The sequence below is a fragment of the Gossypium arboreum genome, chromosome 7, assembly GCF_025698485.1.
Source record: "Gossypium arboreum isolate Shixiya-1 chromosome 7, ASM2569848v2, whole genome shotgun sequence".
Taxonomy (NCBI): domain Eukaryota; kingdom Viridiplantae; phylum Streptophyta; class Magnoliopsida; order Malvales; family Malvaceae; genus Gossypium; species Gossypium arboreum.
This window is the reverse complement of record NC_069076.1, coordinates 80,951,392-80,967,699: the sequence shown is the minus strand read 5'-3', so window position 1 is coordinate 80,967,699 and position 16,308 is coordinate 80,951,392. Positions and strand designations below refer to the sequence as shown.

At 31.3% G+C, this 16,308-nt stretch overlaps 1 protein-coding gene across 2 annotated transcripts; it reads left to right on the top strand.

The window, feature by feature from the left end:
• The first annotated feature begins 9,635 nt into the window (after positions 1-9,635).
• On the top strand, positions 9,636-15,897 carry LOC108482810 (signal peptide peptidase-like). 2 transcript variants are annotated; one of them, XM_017785927.2, is made up of 12 exons: positions 9,652-9,962; positions 10,061-10,171; positions 10,976-11,091; positions 11,179-11,330; positions 11,435-11,520; positions 12,343-12,470; positions 12,849-12,899; positions 13,336-13,422; positions 13,553-13,622; positions 15,124-15,260; positions 15,373-15,450; positions 15,635-15,897. In XM_017785927.2, exons 2-12 carry the CDS (start codon positions 10,132-10,134, stop codon positions 15,707-15,709), a joined length of 1,020 nt encoding a protein of 339 aa, XP_017641416.1. In that variant the 5' UTR covers positions 9,652-9,962; positions 10,061-10,131; the 3' UTR covers positions 15,710-15,897. The 2 variants fall into 2 exon arrangements, with proteins under 2 accessions (XP_052887182.1, XP_017641416.1); XM_053031222.1 differs by lacking the exon at positions 15,373-15,450 and having other exon boundaries at positions 9,636-9,962.
• Positions 15,898-16,308: the final 411 nt, after the last annotated feature.

The following is a 16,308-nucleotide window of genomic DNA, read 5'->3' as shown; positions in this document are numbered from 1 at the left end:
TACTTGCTATTTGCATGTGAGCTTACTAAGCATTTATGCTTACTCCTCCTTTTCATTCCTTGTAGTGTTGACAAGCCAGCTCGAAATCGGAACGGCCGGAGGCACGCCACACTATCCGTATACCATCTTGGCATAATGGCTTGTATATTTTGAGTATGGCATGTATAGCATTATAATCATTTTGTATATATGGTCTTATGATATGGTTATTGAGTTGTATGGAAATAGAAATGCTTGGTAATGATTAGCCATTGGAATGGCTAATCATGATCATATTTGGTATTATGTATGTCAAATTGCTAGCTAATCCATGGAAACCATGAAATAGGTAAAATTTACCATAAAATAGATTCAGACAGCAGCAGTGACGTGAGTTTAAAAAATCACTAAAAATAGTAGAAATGGAATTAAATAATGAATAAGTTATGGAATCGAAGTTTGATGAGTCTATTTTCATATGGAATAAGCGAAACAGGTATATGAGCTATATTTTATGAGATGTTTAAATTTTTGTGAAACAGGGCCAGAGCGATTTCTGGATCCCCTGTTCTGAATTTGGAAATTCACCATAAATTTTACAAAGATAATTAGAAGTCATGTTTTATATGTACAGATTCCTTATTGAGTCTAGTTTTATTAGAGATAAACGGCATAGTCATTGAAGCTCTGTACAGGGAGATATCTGATTCGTAATACACAGAGGTCAGAGTAGTTGAACCCTAAAATAGGGGAGACTTTAACTAATAAACTGTACTAATTGGCCCAACCAAAAATTCTAGAAAAAAATTAGTAGATATATATATGAGTCTAGTTTCAGGAAAAATTTACGGAATTGGATTTCAAGTTTCGTAACTCGAGATATGATTTTTAAAGCGACTGTGATGCAGTTAGCCAGCTTGTCTGGAAATTTTAAAATGAATTGTATGAGCTGTTTAATTAATGAATTAAGTCCGTTAACACCTCGTGTTCGACTCCGGCAACGGTCTCGGGTACGGGGTGTTACAGTGACTTTCAATTTCATCCATGAAATCAAAAACTAATGAATTTTATAGTAGGACCTAGTTGTAAAAGTCTTAGAAACACAAAAATTACAAAAAAAAGGCAAGGATTAACTCACTTGGTGCAAAAATTATGAAATACCAGCTTAGAGAACCCTCCTATGGGGTTTTTATCTGCTGGAATTGAAGAGAAATGAAGAGAAATCTAGATATTTCCTATTTAGTCCTAGTTTTATTTAGTTAATTTTGCAATATTCCAATTTTACCCTTAATTTATCAATTTTTCTGCTGATTTCATACCCTTGCCGTCCAGCCCAAATAACTTTTGGGTCTAATTGCCTTTTAAATCCTTTCTCATTAAACTCTTAAGCTATTTAATCACTCTAGCAACTTTTACACCTATTACAATTTAGTCATTTTCATTTAATTAACTACCCAAACATTAAAATTTCCTAACGAAATTTTAATACCACATTAATAACATTTCATAAATATTTATAAAATTATTTTTGACTCGGTTTTACGAGATAGAGGTCTCGATACCTTGTTTTTACCCAATTTCTTCAATAATTTCTTTTTCTATCTAATCACTAAATCGGTAAAATTTTTCTATCAATATTTTCATACGATTTTCCTATCATATCAATTTTCATGCAAAAATATTGAAATAAATTTCTCTTTAAATTGGATTTGTGGTTACGAAACTACTGTTCCGATAATTTTGAATTTAGGCCATTACAAATTCTCTCATTTCTACCCACATAGATATATATATCTCCAAGGTTACATGGTCTCCTAGTCCATTTTTGCCTATTACTGCTAATCATTTTATCTCCCACTATGGAACTAGTCGGTTCCATCCTAACCAAACCAGAATTGAGACCTAATTAATCACAATTTAGCCACTAAAATATTTGGATTTCCTTATGGAGCCTAACACTTCGTCAATTAATTCAATTTAATCCTAACTTTCCTTAAATTCATATCAATAATGATAATCGGATGTTACAGAAGAATTAGGTTCTCTTACATTTTTGTTCATAGTAATTTAAACAGAACAAAAATAAATTCACAATTATTTACAATCTCATTTAATTAAAATATTGTTTAATTACATTTATTATAATTAATTTAAAATTCAAATAATCTTTCTTTTAAAGTTTCAAACCAAAACCTAAACTAAACCCAAAAATTTCCAAATTCCACTATCAGTGGCCACTGACAGCCACCATACTTGACTATCGGTCATTGCTCACTAGTAGTCATTTGAGTCCAAATTTCATCATTCTCTTATTTTTTATCCTCTCCTTTCATTTCTCACATTTATTTTTTTTAAACAACACTAGATTTTTGTAGATCTACAAATAAATCTTAAAACTTAAACACCAAAACTAGGTGTTTTTCACTATTGGATTGTCTTCAAATTTCAGTATATTCTTTCTGTAACACCTCGTTACTCGACCAAATCACCGGGTCCAAGCTACAAGGTGTCACATTCATTTTCGAAGCAACTACTATCAATTTACATTCGATTAAAAATAATTAAACATTCAATATAAGTAAAACATGTTTATAAAATGATAAATAATCATTTTGGGGTCTTATACGAGCTTACGAAAGCTCTTTTTCAAACCCAAGGTAGAAATAGGACCAAATTGTAAAGATTTCAAAGTTCTGGTTTGACACCGCGACTTTAAGGGTTCCTTGTTGTGACTCAACTCTCTGGCATAGGCTTGTCGTGATCTCGACTATACATCATTGCGATGTGACTCACTGTTTTCAAAAAGACCAATTTGAAGCAAGTTGGAAAGATTTGAAATAGCACTTAACATCTCAATTACAACTAAATCAATAATATACCAATTGTATTCAAGCCAAAATATGCTAAATGGTACTTCAAAATAACATTAAACAACGAAGTTCTAAATTTAACCATTTATGATACAAAATCGACTTAAACCCTAAGTATATGCCATAAACAATCAAAAGATTACTTTACAAACTTTGTTGAGTTGGTGAATCCCTTCTTGGATACTGGAACTACTTCTCGATTTCTCAAAGATCACCTACACCTACGTACGGAGAAAATAAAGCGTACGCTGAGCAATAGGGCTTAATGATACTTTTATGATCCAAATAGTATAACATTAACATAGGTAATATATTTCAAGATTACATATGTGAATATGCACTCAATATCTAACCAATTATGTCTCAAAATGTCAACCATTCTCATCAACTTACAATGCATGAAAATATACTTATAATCACACTTAAATAACTTATTCAACATCACTATGAGCGTAACCAATTTCATATGTTTGTCAATTATCAATCTTTAACCATATACTCATTTAACATCATTCGTGAATAAAATGCAAACATTTGTTTACCTTTATTAGCATGTTATCTAATGCCATTAACATCATTTACCTATTTGACTATATTTCAATCTATTTCCTAGAGTCATTTGACTCATTCTCAATTGTTTTGGCCCTCAGGGCTTGTTTCCAACTGATTTGCAAATAAGGTCACTTATTTTTTCTATCACAAATCACTTATGCACACAATTCATCTCATATCATTGTAACATCTCATTTACATGTCATTTACCAAGTTTACCAATTATATATCCCCATTAACGTGACTCGGACTAAGACGAATACACTAATCATCCAACTAACACACCAAACTGGCATCGAAGTGCATCGTTGGATAGATCGAAGTAGAGTAACCTAGTACGTAAAGTGCGTACTAGTGTTCAAAGCGCATCACTGGTGCACAAAGCGAATGCTAGCACACGAAGCGCATGCTGGCACACAAGGTGCATCTTGGTGCATAAGTGCATAATTCTGTCCACAATCAAATCCTATGGCATGCCAACTATATCCGACTTGGCCCAACTAGTTAATAGGGTACCAGTGTTCAATTATATTATACAACATGATACATATACCATTTCTCATTCATATGCATAATCATAAGTCAATTTCATCATCAAGCACAAATACTTCATATCATATGACATACATTATTTCAATTCTCATTTTACATATCATAATTCAAGTATTTCATGTCATTTTCCAAAATAAATAAAAACCAATCACAACATCATCATGTACTTACCTTGACTTATATTTATCTAATTAACACATATAGGCTAATTAACACATATAGGCAAGCACTTAATCTATCTCGAATCATAAAAGTATAAATTATGGTCTCACGTCACTCGTCAATAACTTTTGCTTTTCCTTTCCCTCTCGAAGGTTTCGCGCCGATGTTCGCTATGATTCATCATAAAAAATAACATACTATCAATTTACAGAAAATTCATAAACAAATATCAATTTACACATATTTTACAATTTATTCAATTCAGTCCCTAAAACCGAGACAAACATAACTTTCAATCTAGAGCTTTAGATTAAAATCCAATTTCACATATATACATTAAGGACCCTATACTTCCTACTCATATAGGAATTTCATGACACTTTTTTATTTTATTCAATTTGGCCCCTAATGTGCAAAACTAACAATTAAACTTTACAATTTAGTCCTTATCTCAATTTAAACTTAATTTCTAACAATTTCACACCTAAATTATTCAATTCTCAACAATGGCAACTTACCAAAATTTCACCAATTAATCTATGGGTTAGCTTAATCAAGCTCCATGATGAAAAATATATAAAACAATCAAAGAAAAATGGTTAGGGACTTACTTGGAATCAATGCCAAAAGCTCAAGGACTCAAAAATGGCATCCTCTCTTAGGTTTTCTTACTTTGGCCGGTTGGAGAAGATGAATTATCATCTCTCCTTCCACTAATTTCCTTTTATACCAAGATTAAGTATTAGTTAATTTTAATTAATCATTTTCCTATGTTTTTAATTATAATTAATTAGTTAAATTACAAACCATCATTACATTCCACTATCAGCTCTCTAAAATGGTTTATTTGCTATATTAATCCTTTGGATGATTGTTATCTAATCCTTAGGCCTTTTTCTAATTAAAAATCTATAGCGATTAAACTTTTACAATTTAGTTATTGAAACCTAATTAACCACATTTTCGACTAAATTGCTTAACCAAAATTTAATTCATCAATATAATAACTTCATAAATATCTCTATTTAATATTTACAGACTTGATTTACGGAAACAGGGTCTTGAAACTGCATTTTTTGATACCACTAGAAACTGGTTCGTTACACTTGCCCTCTTTATAAGCTTCTCTTTTACTTTTTAGATCAACCAAATAATAATAATAATAATCCATTCTTGCTTTGGTCGAAATTTAAGTTGATGATTTTTTAGACCTTTCTTTTCTTCTTTTTATTCTTTTTTTAAAAAAAATTATTTTTGGTGTATAGTGATGATAATTATGATATGAATATGCATTTTAGTAATGGATAGGAAAATTTTAGCCATAATTGTTTATATTGGGAAGAAAGATGAAGTGAATAATAAGATAAAATAGTGGGGAAGAAAATGAAGGAGAGAGAGAGAATGTGAGAAACAATTGAATTAAAAATATATTTTATAAATTAAATTAAAATTTAATAAATATATATTTTCAAGTAAAAAATAATTTAAGTAATAATTTTTTATGAAAATATAAAGACCACTATCTGGAATTCTCTAATTGGTTGAATATTTTTTAACTCCAGTTAACTTTTTGAATTAAAAACCATAAAAGAGGGATATTGTAACACCCCGAACCCGTATCTGTTGCCAGACTAGGTTTAAAAGGCATTACCGGACATATCGGAACATTTCGCATTCATATCACAAACATCATAGCATCATAGTCAAATATCAACATAAAGTTCATTTCTTAGGTCAACAAGACCTTAAACATGCTTTAGAAAGTGGTCAGGACTAAACCGAGCATATACAAAATTTTTTAAAACTTAAACAATTTTCTAAGTTATAAAGGTCACAGGCCCGTGTGAATAGGCCGTGTGCCTCACACGGCATTAGACACGCTCATGTGTCTAGGCCGTGGAAAAACATGGCATACATACTAACTTGTCCACACGACCACAAGACACGCCCATGTGCCAGGCCGTGTGAAAATTAGGGAGGCTACTAACTTGGGTCACGCTGCCAGTCATACGCCCGTACTCGAAACTAATTTGGCCACACGGCCTAGCACACGCCTGTATATGTATAACTGTATGGTTTGCTTAGGCTCATTTCGAAATTTCCCTCAAGCAACATGGCTGAGTCACATGCCCGTGTCCTTGCCTTCGTGGGCAAAAATAGGCCATTTACAATGCCAACATGCCACCCATTAAGGGTCCTCCCTACAAGCAAGAAATAGGTAACAATTGCGTCACAAATTCAACCAATTTCAATCACATAACATACATTCTTCATGTCATATAATCACCAATCAATTTCACGTTTATAACCATACCAAATCATACCAATTCATAAGCCAAAAACTATACTAAAACATATGTTTCATAACTACAATTCATTTCATTCATTCTCATACCAAAACCTTACCAAAATAGGCACATACCAAAAACTTACCAAATTGACCAATTCTCTTGGCCATCCATGAACATATCATAACATACCATTTCTTAACACAACTTAATCTAGCCATATCACATATCATGATATATACATCACAAAACATATCAAAATAGTCCTAGCTTATACATGCCATACTTTGATATATACATTTTCAAAAGGGTACCAAAATAGTTCGATAGTGTGGTGATTATCCTCGACGATCCCCAAGCTCCCGATAGCTTTGATATCTAAAAACAATTAAATACGCACACAAAGTAAGCTTTTAAAAGCTTAGTAAGCCATATACAAATAAACTTATCACATAACATAATTTAAATTCAATTCAATCATATAGATCATGGCAAAGCATAATCACATATCTATAAATCTCATATAGTTCATACATATTTCATATGTCCACATATGTTCAAATACTTACCTTTTATTCCTAATCATGATATACATTTCAAACGTACCTGAGTTGATACACAACTCCATATTTACTCATTTCTCGGAATGCCCGTTGAACCGTACGGAATCAAATAGGATACGCGGATAGCTCGAAAAACTCGTACAATGCCAACGTCCCAGACGTGGTCTTACATGTAATCAAATATCGATGCCACTGTCCCAGACAGGATCTTACATAAAATCAAATACGATGCCGATGTCCTAGATATGGTCTTACATGTAAATATCAAATCGATGCCAACGTCCCAGACATGGTCTTACATGAAATTACATATTGGAAATCCTATGTCATGACATAAGTATCCTAACTATTCCTATGGTTCATACGGGACTTTTCAGACATCGTCGCATTATCAGAACTTTCTCAAATTTCACATATTTCACTCTCAAATCCATTCATCACAATTCAAATATCATATAAGCAATTAATAAATCAATTCAATACATTTATTTGTATATTGACTTACCTCGTATGGATTCGAACGAACGGAATCGACTACTCAACGACTTTCGACTTTCCCCGATTTAAATTCGTTTTCTTTGGTTCTTCATCTAAACAAATTCAAATTTAACTTATTCAATCTCACATTCATTCAAATCAATTCATATACACATATTTAGGGAATTTTATAAATTAGCCCTCACATTTTCACATTTTAACACTTTAGTCCCTAATTCATAAAATCACAAAATATGCATAATTTCTTTATAGACATGCTTAGCCGAATTCTCATGTAGTTCAAATAAGTCCATATATTCCATTTATTTCACATTTTAGTCACTTAATTTCTCATTTTCACAATTTAACCCAAAATACTCAAATTCATTAAAAATCCCAATACAAAACATAGTAACCTAACACATATCTTTCATATTTCATCAACTAACATTACAAAACTCACAAAATCAACAATGACATAACTCAAAATCATCATCAAAATCAGAAATTTAGGCATGGGCTTGATAGAACACAAAGAAACAATCACAAAAACGTAGAAATTATCAAAAACAGAACAAAAACGAACCTTTAATTGAATTTAAGCATGGCCGAACCCTAGAAATCTTTTCTTTTCCTTTTTCTTCTTCAATTTTCGGCAATATGAACATAAAATGCCTAATTTCATGCCTTTGTTTTATTTTATTTCATAATATTTCATCATTTACTAAATTGCCCTTTATAATTAAACACATAATTCATGTTAATTAAGGCCATTGATGTCCACTCAAACTTAAAATGGTCTATTCACAACATAAGGACCTCTCCTTTAATAAGACATAACAAATAAGAACACTTAACATATAGCATGCAACTTTTTCATTTTACGTTGTTAGGTCTTTTTTAACAATTCGACACACAAACGATAAATTTTCATACGAAACTTTCACAGATATCAATTCACATATCATAAGCACAAAAAATAATATTAAAATATTTTTCTAACTCAGATTTGTGGTTCCGAAACCACTATTCCGACTAGGGTCTAAACCGGGCAGTTGCAGATACTTTAGATACCCAAATTAGGACAATAAAGTTAGGTACCGAAGTGTGAAAAATGATATATTTCAAGAGTCAAATCGTGAATTAAGCCTTTAGTTTATTGTTTTGGAAAAAGGAAAATAATTACTCTGTAGTCTTTTCTCCTAGGATAAAAACCAGGGTAAACTACATAGTTGGTCACCTAATTTCGGTAAGTTTTCATTTTAGGGCATAAAAAATAAACAATTTTCTTCAAGGATAACAAACATTTTCATTTTAGTCACTCAACTTTAATAATTTTTCATTTTGGTCACACCCATTAATTCAATATTATTGTACTCATTTTAGTCACCCAACTTTAATAATTTTTTATTTTGATCATTCATTTATTTTTCCTAAAATCAGAGTTTTTTTATAAAAATTGAATTATTCAACTGTGAAAGTGAAACCTGAATTTTCTCTATAACTCAATTATTTGTAAAACCCCAAAATTTTTCTATAAAAACTCAGGCGAGAAACCTAAGATTTTCCTTTTACTAGAAAAAATTAAAACTAATTCTAAAAAAAGAAAATAATAAAGTATTAAATAAATAAAATGGGTTTTACACAAGTAATTTTCTGTAAAATCCCAAAATTTTCCCTTTATTATAAAAAACTAAAATTAAATCTAAAAATAAAAAATAAAGAAATTTAAATTAGTTTTTCCTATAAAAATTCAGATAATTTACTATAAAAATTCAGATAATTTCTAGTAAAATCTCATGTTTTTTCTTTTTACTGCAAAAACTAAAATTAATTAAAATTAAAAATAAAGAAAATAAAAAGATAAAATAATTTTTCTTATAAAAATTGAGGTAATTTCTATAAAATCTTAATTTTTTTCCTTTTATAAGAAAACAACTGAAATTAATTATAAAAATTAATTTTAGAAAGATAAAATGAGTAACTAAAATAAAAATTTATTAAAGTTATAATTAAAATGAAAATAATCGTCACTGATAATGCCTATCTTGAAATTTTTTTTATTTTGAGTGCTAAAAATCAAAACTTACAAAAGGACAGATATTTTTGTACGATGACGTGGCAGAATCTTATTGGAATTGGCACCTCATCGGACTGTATAATCCTCGTACCAATTACAAAACCTCACCCAGTAACAGTCGCATACGAACCACACCAAGAAAGCCCAATAATATAACGCAACGCGTCAAAATTAGTTCCCTTCGCAAAAATTTCCAACCAAAATATCCCTTTTCTATTGGCAGTTACAATATTCAAAATGACAGCACCTTCAATTATGGCAACAAAATTGACTCCAGATTTTGTTTCCTTTAAAGAAAAAAAAATCTAAGATTTTCGTTTCAATCTGCGAGAAAGATTTTTACATTTTTTTCTCACTCTTTCTCTTTTGTTTTTCTTTCATTTTCGGCATCTCCGATCTGTAAAGTTACACCCACTGTTAAGAGAGACAAAAATTAAAGGTTTTAATCCCTAACTTTACTTGGAAGTTCATTACATTCTTGGTTTTGTTTTTTCTTTTTCCTTTATTAATAAGTTAATTTGTTTCCATCTATTGTAGTTTCTTTTTTGCTTTAGGTGACAGGAGGTTTCGAGTTTTATTCGCTGTTTTATTAGAAATAAACGACGACAATGAAGAACGCTGAAAGACTCGCCAATTTGGCTTTAGCAGGTTTACCTCTTTTTGATCTATTCTTCAGCGTTTTCTTAGTTTATTATATACATTTTTAGTTTGTTTTTGAAATGGTTGATTTTTTTGGGGATAATTTTTTTTTTAAATATTATTATTCAGTTGTTGAATTTAGTTTAGTAGAAGCAGAGTGGATTTAGTTAGTTAAAGTGTCTTTATGTTCGAGTCGCAAACAAAGGAAGATAAATGATAGGAAATAGATAGTCTGAGATCGAATTTGACTCTTTTTTTTCTTTCAGTCTTGGGGATGTATATCTTATGTAGAAATGAGGTAGCTTTGTTATTTCTGGTATAATGATCTTTGTTTTATTTATGAAACTATGTTATTTTAGCTTTAGAAAATCTTAAAGGAATAGAAATTTTAGGCTCTTTTTGGTTGTTGCTTTGGACATAAAAGATAATATTTTGAAGGATTTAGAAGTAATAGGATGCATGCAATTAGCCATCTCAAGCAATTCGATTTTATCATTTGCATGTTTTAGTTAAATATGATTTTGTTGTCTACTCTTTCTTCTACATTTTAAATTTGTGAACCAAAATTATTTATCATAATCAATGACCAGATGGATGCACTTCGTATCTCATATCCCCACTTTTTTCATTCTAAATGCATTATTATTGTACATTTCAAAGTATTAGAGTTCGTACCTCATGAATCTTTCTGAATATAATAGATGTATGCCTCATTGCTAAACCTTTTATAGAGTAAATGTAACATAAATCAGTGTCAGATATGAGATCTCTATGGAAGCTTTTAACGTGATATCCATGATTTGCTAAACGCAGGGTTGACAATGGCACCACTAGTTGTGAAGGTAGACCCCAACTTGAATGTTGTTTTGACTGCATGCCTAACAGTATATGTGGGTTGCTATAGGTCTGTCAAGCCTACTCCACCATCGGTGAGTAAATTGATTCTGTTACTTTCTTATTTTGTCATCAAGGACCATAGATAAGAATTATCTAATAATGTCATGTCTATCATACAGGAGACAATGTCTAATGAGCATGCTATGCGTTTTCCATTTGTTGGGAGTGCGATGCTGTTATCACTTTTCTTACTGTTCAAGTTCTTATCAAAAGACTTGGTTAATGCAGTTTTGACATGCTATTTCTTTGTGCTTGGGATCATTGCTCTTTCGTATGCTCTTTCCATATAAATTTGCTACTATTTTTTTTAACTTTTTATACATTCAGTTCACCTGATGCCCTTATCTCATTTATTCTTTCTGCCATCATTCTCAGGGCAACAATACTGCCAACCATAAAACGCTTCTTGCCAAAGCATTGGAACGAAGACCTTATCATTTGGCATTTTCCATTTTTCCGCTGTAAGCCCTTCTTTTTATTATTCTTGTGGAGTATATTTTGAGTTTTATCTATAAGAGGATTTGATTAGTTTTTGAATGGGATATAACCTTTTTCTTCTCTAATATATACTGAATTATTACTATTGCTTCAGCCTTTTGTGTTTATGATGTATTCTTCATTTTTCTTTTTTGGCATTTTGAATCTTTTGTTCGAGGCAAGCATCATCTATATTTGATTTGAAAATCCTGAATGTACTTTGATCTTGTTTGTTTCTTCCTGATTTTTCCTTTTATGTTATTTGCCATTATTTCCTCTGAAAATTACTTTGGATGAGTTTCTTGTGTGGGAAGGAAGTTATGTGGAGATGGGACAAACTTTCTTTTTTTCTTTTTCGGTTGTAGAAGGATACTAGCATACCAGCTGCATTAAAGTTTTCTGGCTTTTCTATAATTTGGTATTTTCTTCGAATCTTCTGCTCAACTTTGTTTCTAGGATTTGCTCTTAGAATTTTGTAAATCCAAAATGGAGTAAATTCTTTGATTCTCTTGATGCCTTTTAGAATGGTATATTTTTGTCAATTTATGAGCATTCTGGTTCTTGTGCCATATAAAGTTGCCAGGTCTTCCCCCTGGAATAGTTTAAATGCATAATTCTGTTGTTGATTTGAGTTTTAGGTGCCAATTTCTTGCTGCAGTGATATAACCTTTTCCTGTTTAAAGTTGAGTACATCTATATTTGGTTGTGTTCATCGTTGATTCCTTAGAATTCTTACTTGATCTGGTTAACATTACCTTGCTTGCATTATGCAGAATGATTTTTTTCCTTACACCTTTCTTAAACAGCTTTTGAGATTGAGTTCACAAGATCTCAGATCATAGCTGCAATCCCTGGAACTTTTTTCTGTTCATGGTATGCTTTGCAAAAGCATTGGCTGGCTAATAATATTCTGGGTCTCGCTTTCTGCATTCAGGTATGGCTTAAATCCTGTCTAATTGATCTTGTCACTTTCTAATGTAGAGGGATTCCTGATTAATGAGTTATTTGGTGCTTGGTATCTACTACTTTTTCTTTGATTTTGCAATGAGATCTAGAATAATCAATAATATTGGGATATTCTTGTTAGTATTCAATCTTGTAATATGGAAGTTTGTATGTCTGTCAAATTTTTTATTAGGGTTTAATTAACCAGTTGAATAATAATTAAAGTAGTATTTTCCTTTATCTTTTAATAATTTTATGAAGGTGCTTATTTGTTTGTCTTTTCCTTTAAATGAGTTTTGTGTTCCTTTTTTTTTTTCTACCACATATTAACTTGATGTTTGACAGTTTCCATTGTTGGTTTTTGTAGGGAATTGAAATGCTTTCTCTTGGATCTTTTAAGACTGGTGCCATTCTATTGGTAAGTATATTAGTGAGTTTTTTTTTTTTTGTGTGTGTATTATTCCCTGTTACTGAGACAACTTCCTAGTCTGATTTTTTTTTTTTTTATGTAGCAATGTTTTGCATGAGTTTAGCTGGTCAAGATATGAATCAAACAACTTTCCTATGGTTGCTTATTCTTGAGATTTTTATCCATAGACCCTGTTTCCTTTATGTGCTATCTGCTTTGACAAGAATTGATCCTTGTGGCTTCTATCTTACATTTTGCTCTGTTTTTTTTGAGCTTATTATTCGTTTGCTCTGTTTAGCCAAATTTCAAAGGTTTTTTTTCCTTGCTGATTAGACAAATTACTTTTTTGTTAGGCTGCTGTTTGTCCACTTAATTCACTTGTTTTCTCATTTTCAACTATGTTTCCTTTTGTATGAATTTCCTTTTCCATCGTTATACATTGCAGGCTGGGCTTTTTGTATATGATATTTTCTGGGTCTTTTTCACTCCTGTGATGGTTAGTGTCGCGAAGTCTTTCGATGCTCCTATAAAGGTCAGTTCCTTGTTTTTCTTCATTTGAAATACTTAACCTGGTTGGTTCTTGTTTTGATGTATATTTATGTTTTGCTTGTAATTAAATTTGTTACCCATGGTGATCTAATTGCTTTAATACTTATCTGCAGCTTTTGTTCCCTACAGCTGACTCTACCCGACCATTTTCCATGCTTGGACTTGGTGACATTGTAATTCCTGGTATGTTTGAAATTTGTTTTTTAGTTGGATGGTCTAATGCATGCTTCTGTTATGATGTGAGCTGTTATTTAGGGTTTCTTGTTTTATTATGTAGTCATTCTAACTAAAAGAGAAGTATCCTAAAATTTTGAATGTTGAAACAGGGGAAAGTGAGATCACTTTTTCCCTTCCTAACTGTATTTTGTATCTAGAGTTCCCTCGTATTTTTCTTGACAACTGTTTTACTTATATTCATTGAGAATTGAGACCTAACGCTTCATGATAATTCAAGCTTACACAGAGCATGTTAAATGGCTTTAAAAATTTGTAAGCTCATGCTTGTATGTAGACCTGGCCCGGACAAGGTGTTTTTAAATTTGGAATTTTTTTAATAATAAAATTAATATTTTTATTTCAATTTACTTATAAAAATATATACAAATTAGTAAAAATGTTACTTTTGAATAGTAAAGTGAGTAATTTAGGTTGGTCCGGGCCCATCCCAAATTGGCTTGGGTAAAGGATTTGAATTTTTTTCTGGTTGCTGCTTGGCATGTTCCATGACACCCCTACTTGCATGCTTCTATTTGATTATATGGTAAACTACATCCAAGGTTACTAAACTATTAGTAAGTTTACGTTTTGGTTATTTAACTTCAAAAAGTTACAAAATTGTCACTGAACTATTTGAAAGTTTTCATTTAAGTTTTTTTCATGAAATATCTTTGAATGTCATGAATTTGTGAATCAAAATCCAAACAGTTCTCTTCTTTGATTTTTGACACTGAGCGTCAGACTGAGTTGGATCTAAAGTATGTTCTACTCGTTGATGGGTACTGATTCACTATACCGATTGTTGAATTATCACTTGGAGCTTGCTAGTTAGACTTTCTTTAAAAAAAAAAATTTATAGCGTTGTGACTTAAATAAAAACTTTCGAATAATTCAATGACTTAATAAAAAACTTTTTAATAGTTTATAGTTTAGTGACCATTTTGTAACTTTTTTGAAGTTAAGTGACTAAAACATAAACTTACTAATAGTTTAGCAACCTTGGGTGTAATTTACCCTTGATTCTATGAGTTTGTTGCTGGACCATGATCTTATTTACTGCTGTAGCTCATTTGACTTGTGTTGTTTGATTCTGGAGATGTTCATTCAATTTTTTCTTTTCTTTTTTAACTAATGCCCTGTATCATCTCTGTTGCCAAGATAGGCAACACTGCTTCCTGCGCAGTAATACTCTCATCTGCTGGTGTTTTCCTAATGTCATTTGTTATCAAGTGCAATATGAACCTTTTGCTTTAGGGCTTTGATTTTAAGTTATTGATTTACACTGTTGTGGAGATTAATTTATGTTTACTTGGTTTAACAAAAATTGTTTCTCTGTCTAATTTCCATTTCGTTTGTCTGTTATTCCTTTGACAAGTTACTTGTCACAAAGATAGATGCGTGTCTACCTGAAACAGAATATAGGATCAACATTTTCTGTTTTTATATTGGTTTATTTCTCCCTTGGTAGGTATTTTTGTAGCACTAGCATTAAGATATGACGTATCTAGGGGGAAAGAGAGGCAGTATTTTAAGAGCGCATTTTTGGGGTACACGGTGGGGTTGGTCCTTACAATTGTTGTCATGAACTGGTTTCAAGCTGCACAGGTGAACTCTTAATGACCTCTGTTTTTATGTTATACGCCTTGTTAAAACATATCCAGTAGATGTGCAGTGATTCTGTATCATGTCAAAACTTGTATGCTCATTTTGCTTTCAGCCTGCACTTTTGTATATTGTACCGGCTGTTATTGGATTCTTGGCTGCTCACTGTATATGGAACGGAGAAGTTGGACCGGTTTGTTCCCAGCCCTTCTCTCTCACATTATGTTCTTGGTCTGGGCATTTTTATTCGATTTCCTTTTTGCTGTAATATAGCTATCTCCTAGTTATCTGATGTGGGAGTGAGTGAAGAGTAGTTTAAGAAAAATGAAGAGTTTGGGTAACATAAATGATCTTGTATGCTCGGATTATGATTGCAGTTATTGGAGTTTGACGAATCAAAGATGGCGGTTGTAGAAGGCAGTGAAGACAAACCTAGCAAGAAAGTGGAATGAGGTATAGAAGGCAAGGCAGACAGTGAAACTACTTTTAGCTTGAGAAGGAATTAGTGTTTACGTTAAAAGGTCAATCTCTTGGCTAACTTGTTTTACTGCAATGCCTTTGTAACAGATTTTGGAATTAAGCAAGAAATAATATTTAGCTTCTTAATCAGAGATTTTTTTATTCTTTCTTTTTTACACAATTCCAATTTTCATGGATATTCACCATGTTTTCTGAAAATTATTCTTCCTTTTCATGAATTTTCTTTTAAATGTTAAAAAGAAGAGATTAAAGAATTTGGAAGTATTTTTCTTAGGGTAAATTATACAGATGGTCACTTACATTTTAATCTCCCAAAATATAAAAAAAAAATTGCAAATTGGTCGCTCTTGTTAACAGCTGTTTTTATTTTAGATCTTTAATTTTAGTAAGTTTTTTATTTTGAATTAATGGGTGACCAAAATCATAACAACTGTGCCTTTGTAAATTTTTTATTTTCGGTACAAACTGTATAAAAATCATAACAGAGTTGGAGTCCGAATGTCATACGGATAGGGTCACAAAATGTTCAATATTTTGATTCTAGCATGGCCCAAACTGTGGCCTTTTACAG

Excerpts from the sequence above, each read along its gene's own strand:
- LOC108482810 (XM_017785927.2), top strand. The coding sequence starts at position 10,132 with ATGAAGAACGCTGAAAGACTCGCCAATTTGGCTTTAGCAG. Across the intron at positions 13,423-13,552 it reads CTTTCGATGCTCCTATAAAG|CTTTTGTTCCCTACAGCTGA; the intron begins GTCAGTTCCTTG and ends ACTTATCTGCAG. Across the intron at positions 15,261-15,372 it reads ACTGGTTTCAAGCTGCACAG|CCTGCACTTTTGTATATTGT; the intron begins GTGAACTCTTAA and ends TTTTGCTTTCAG.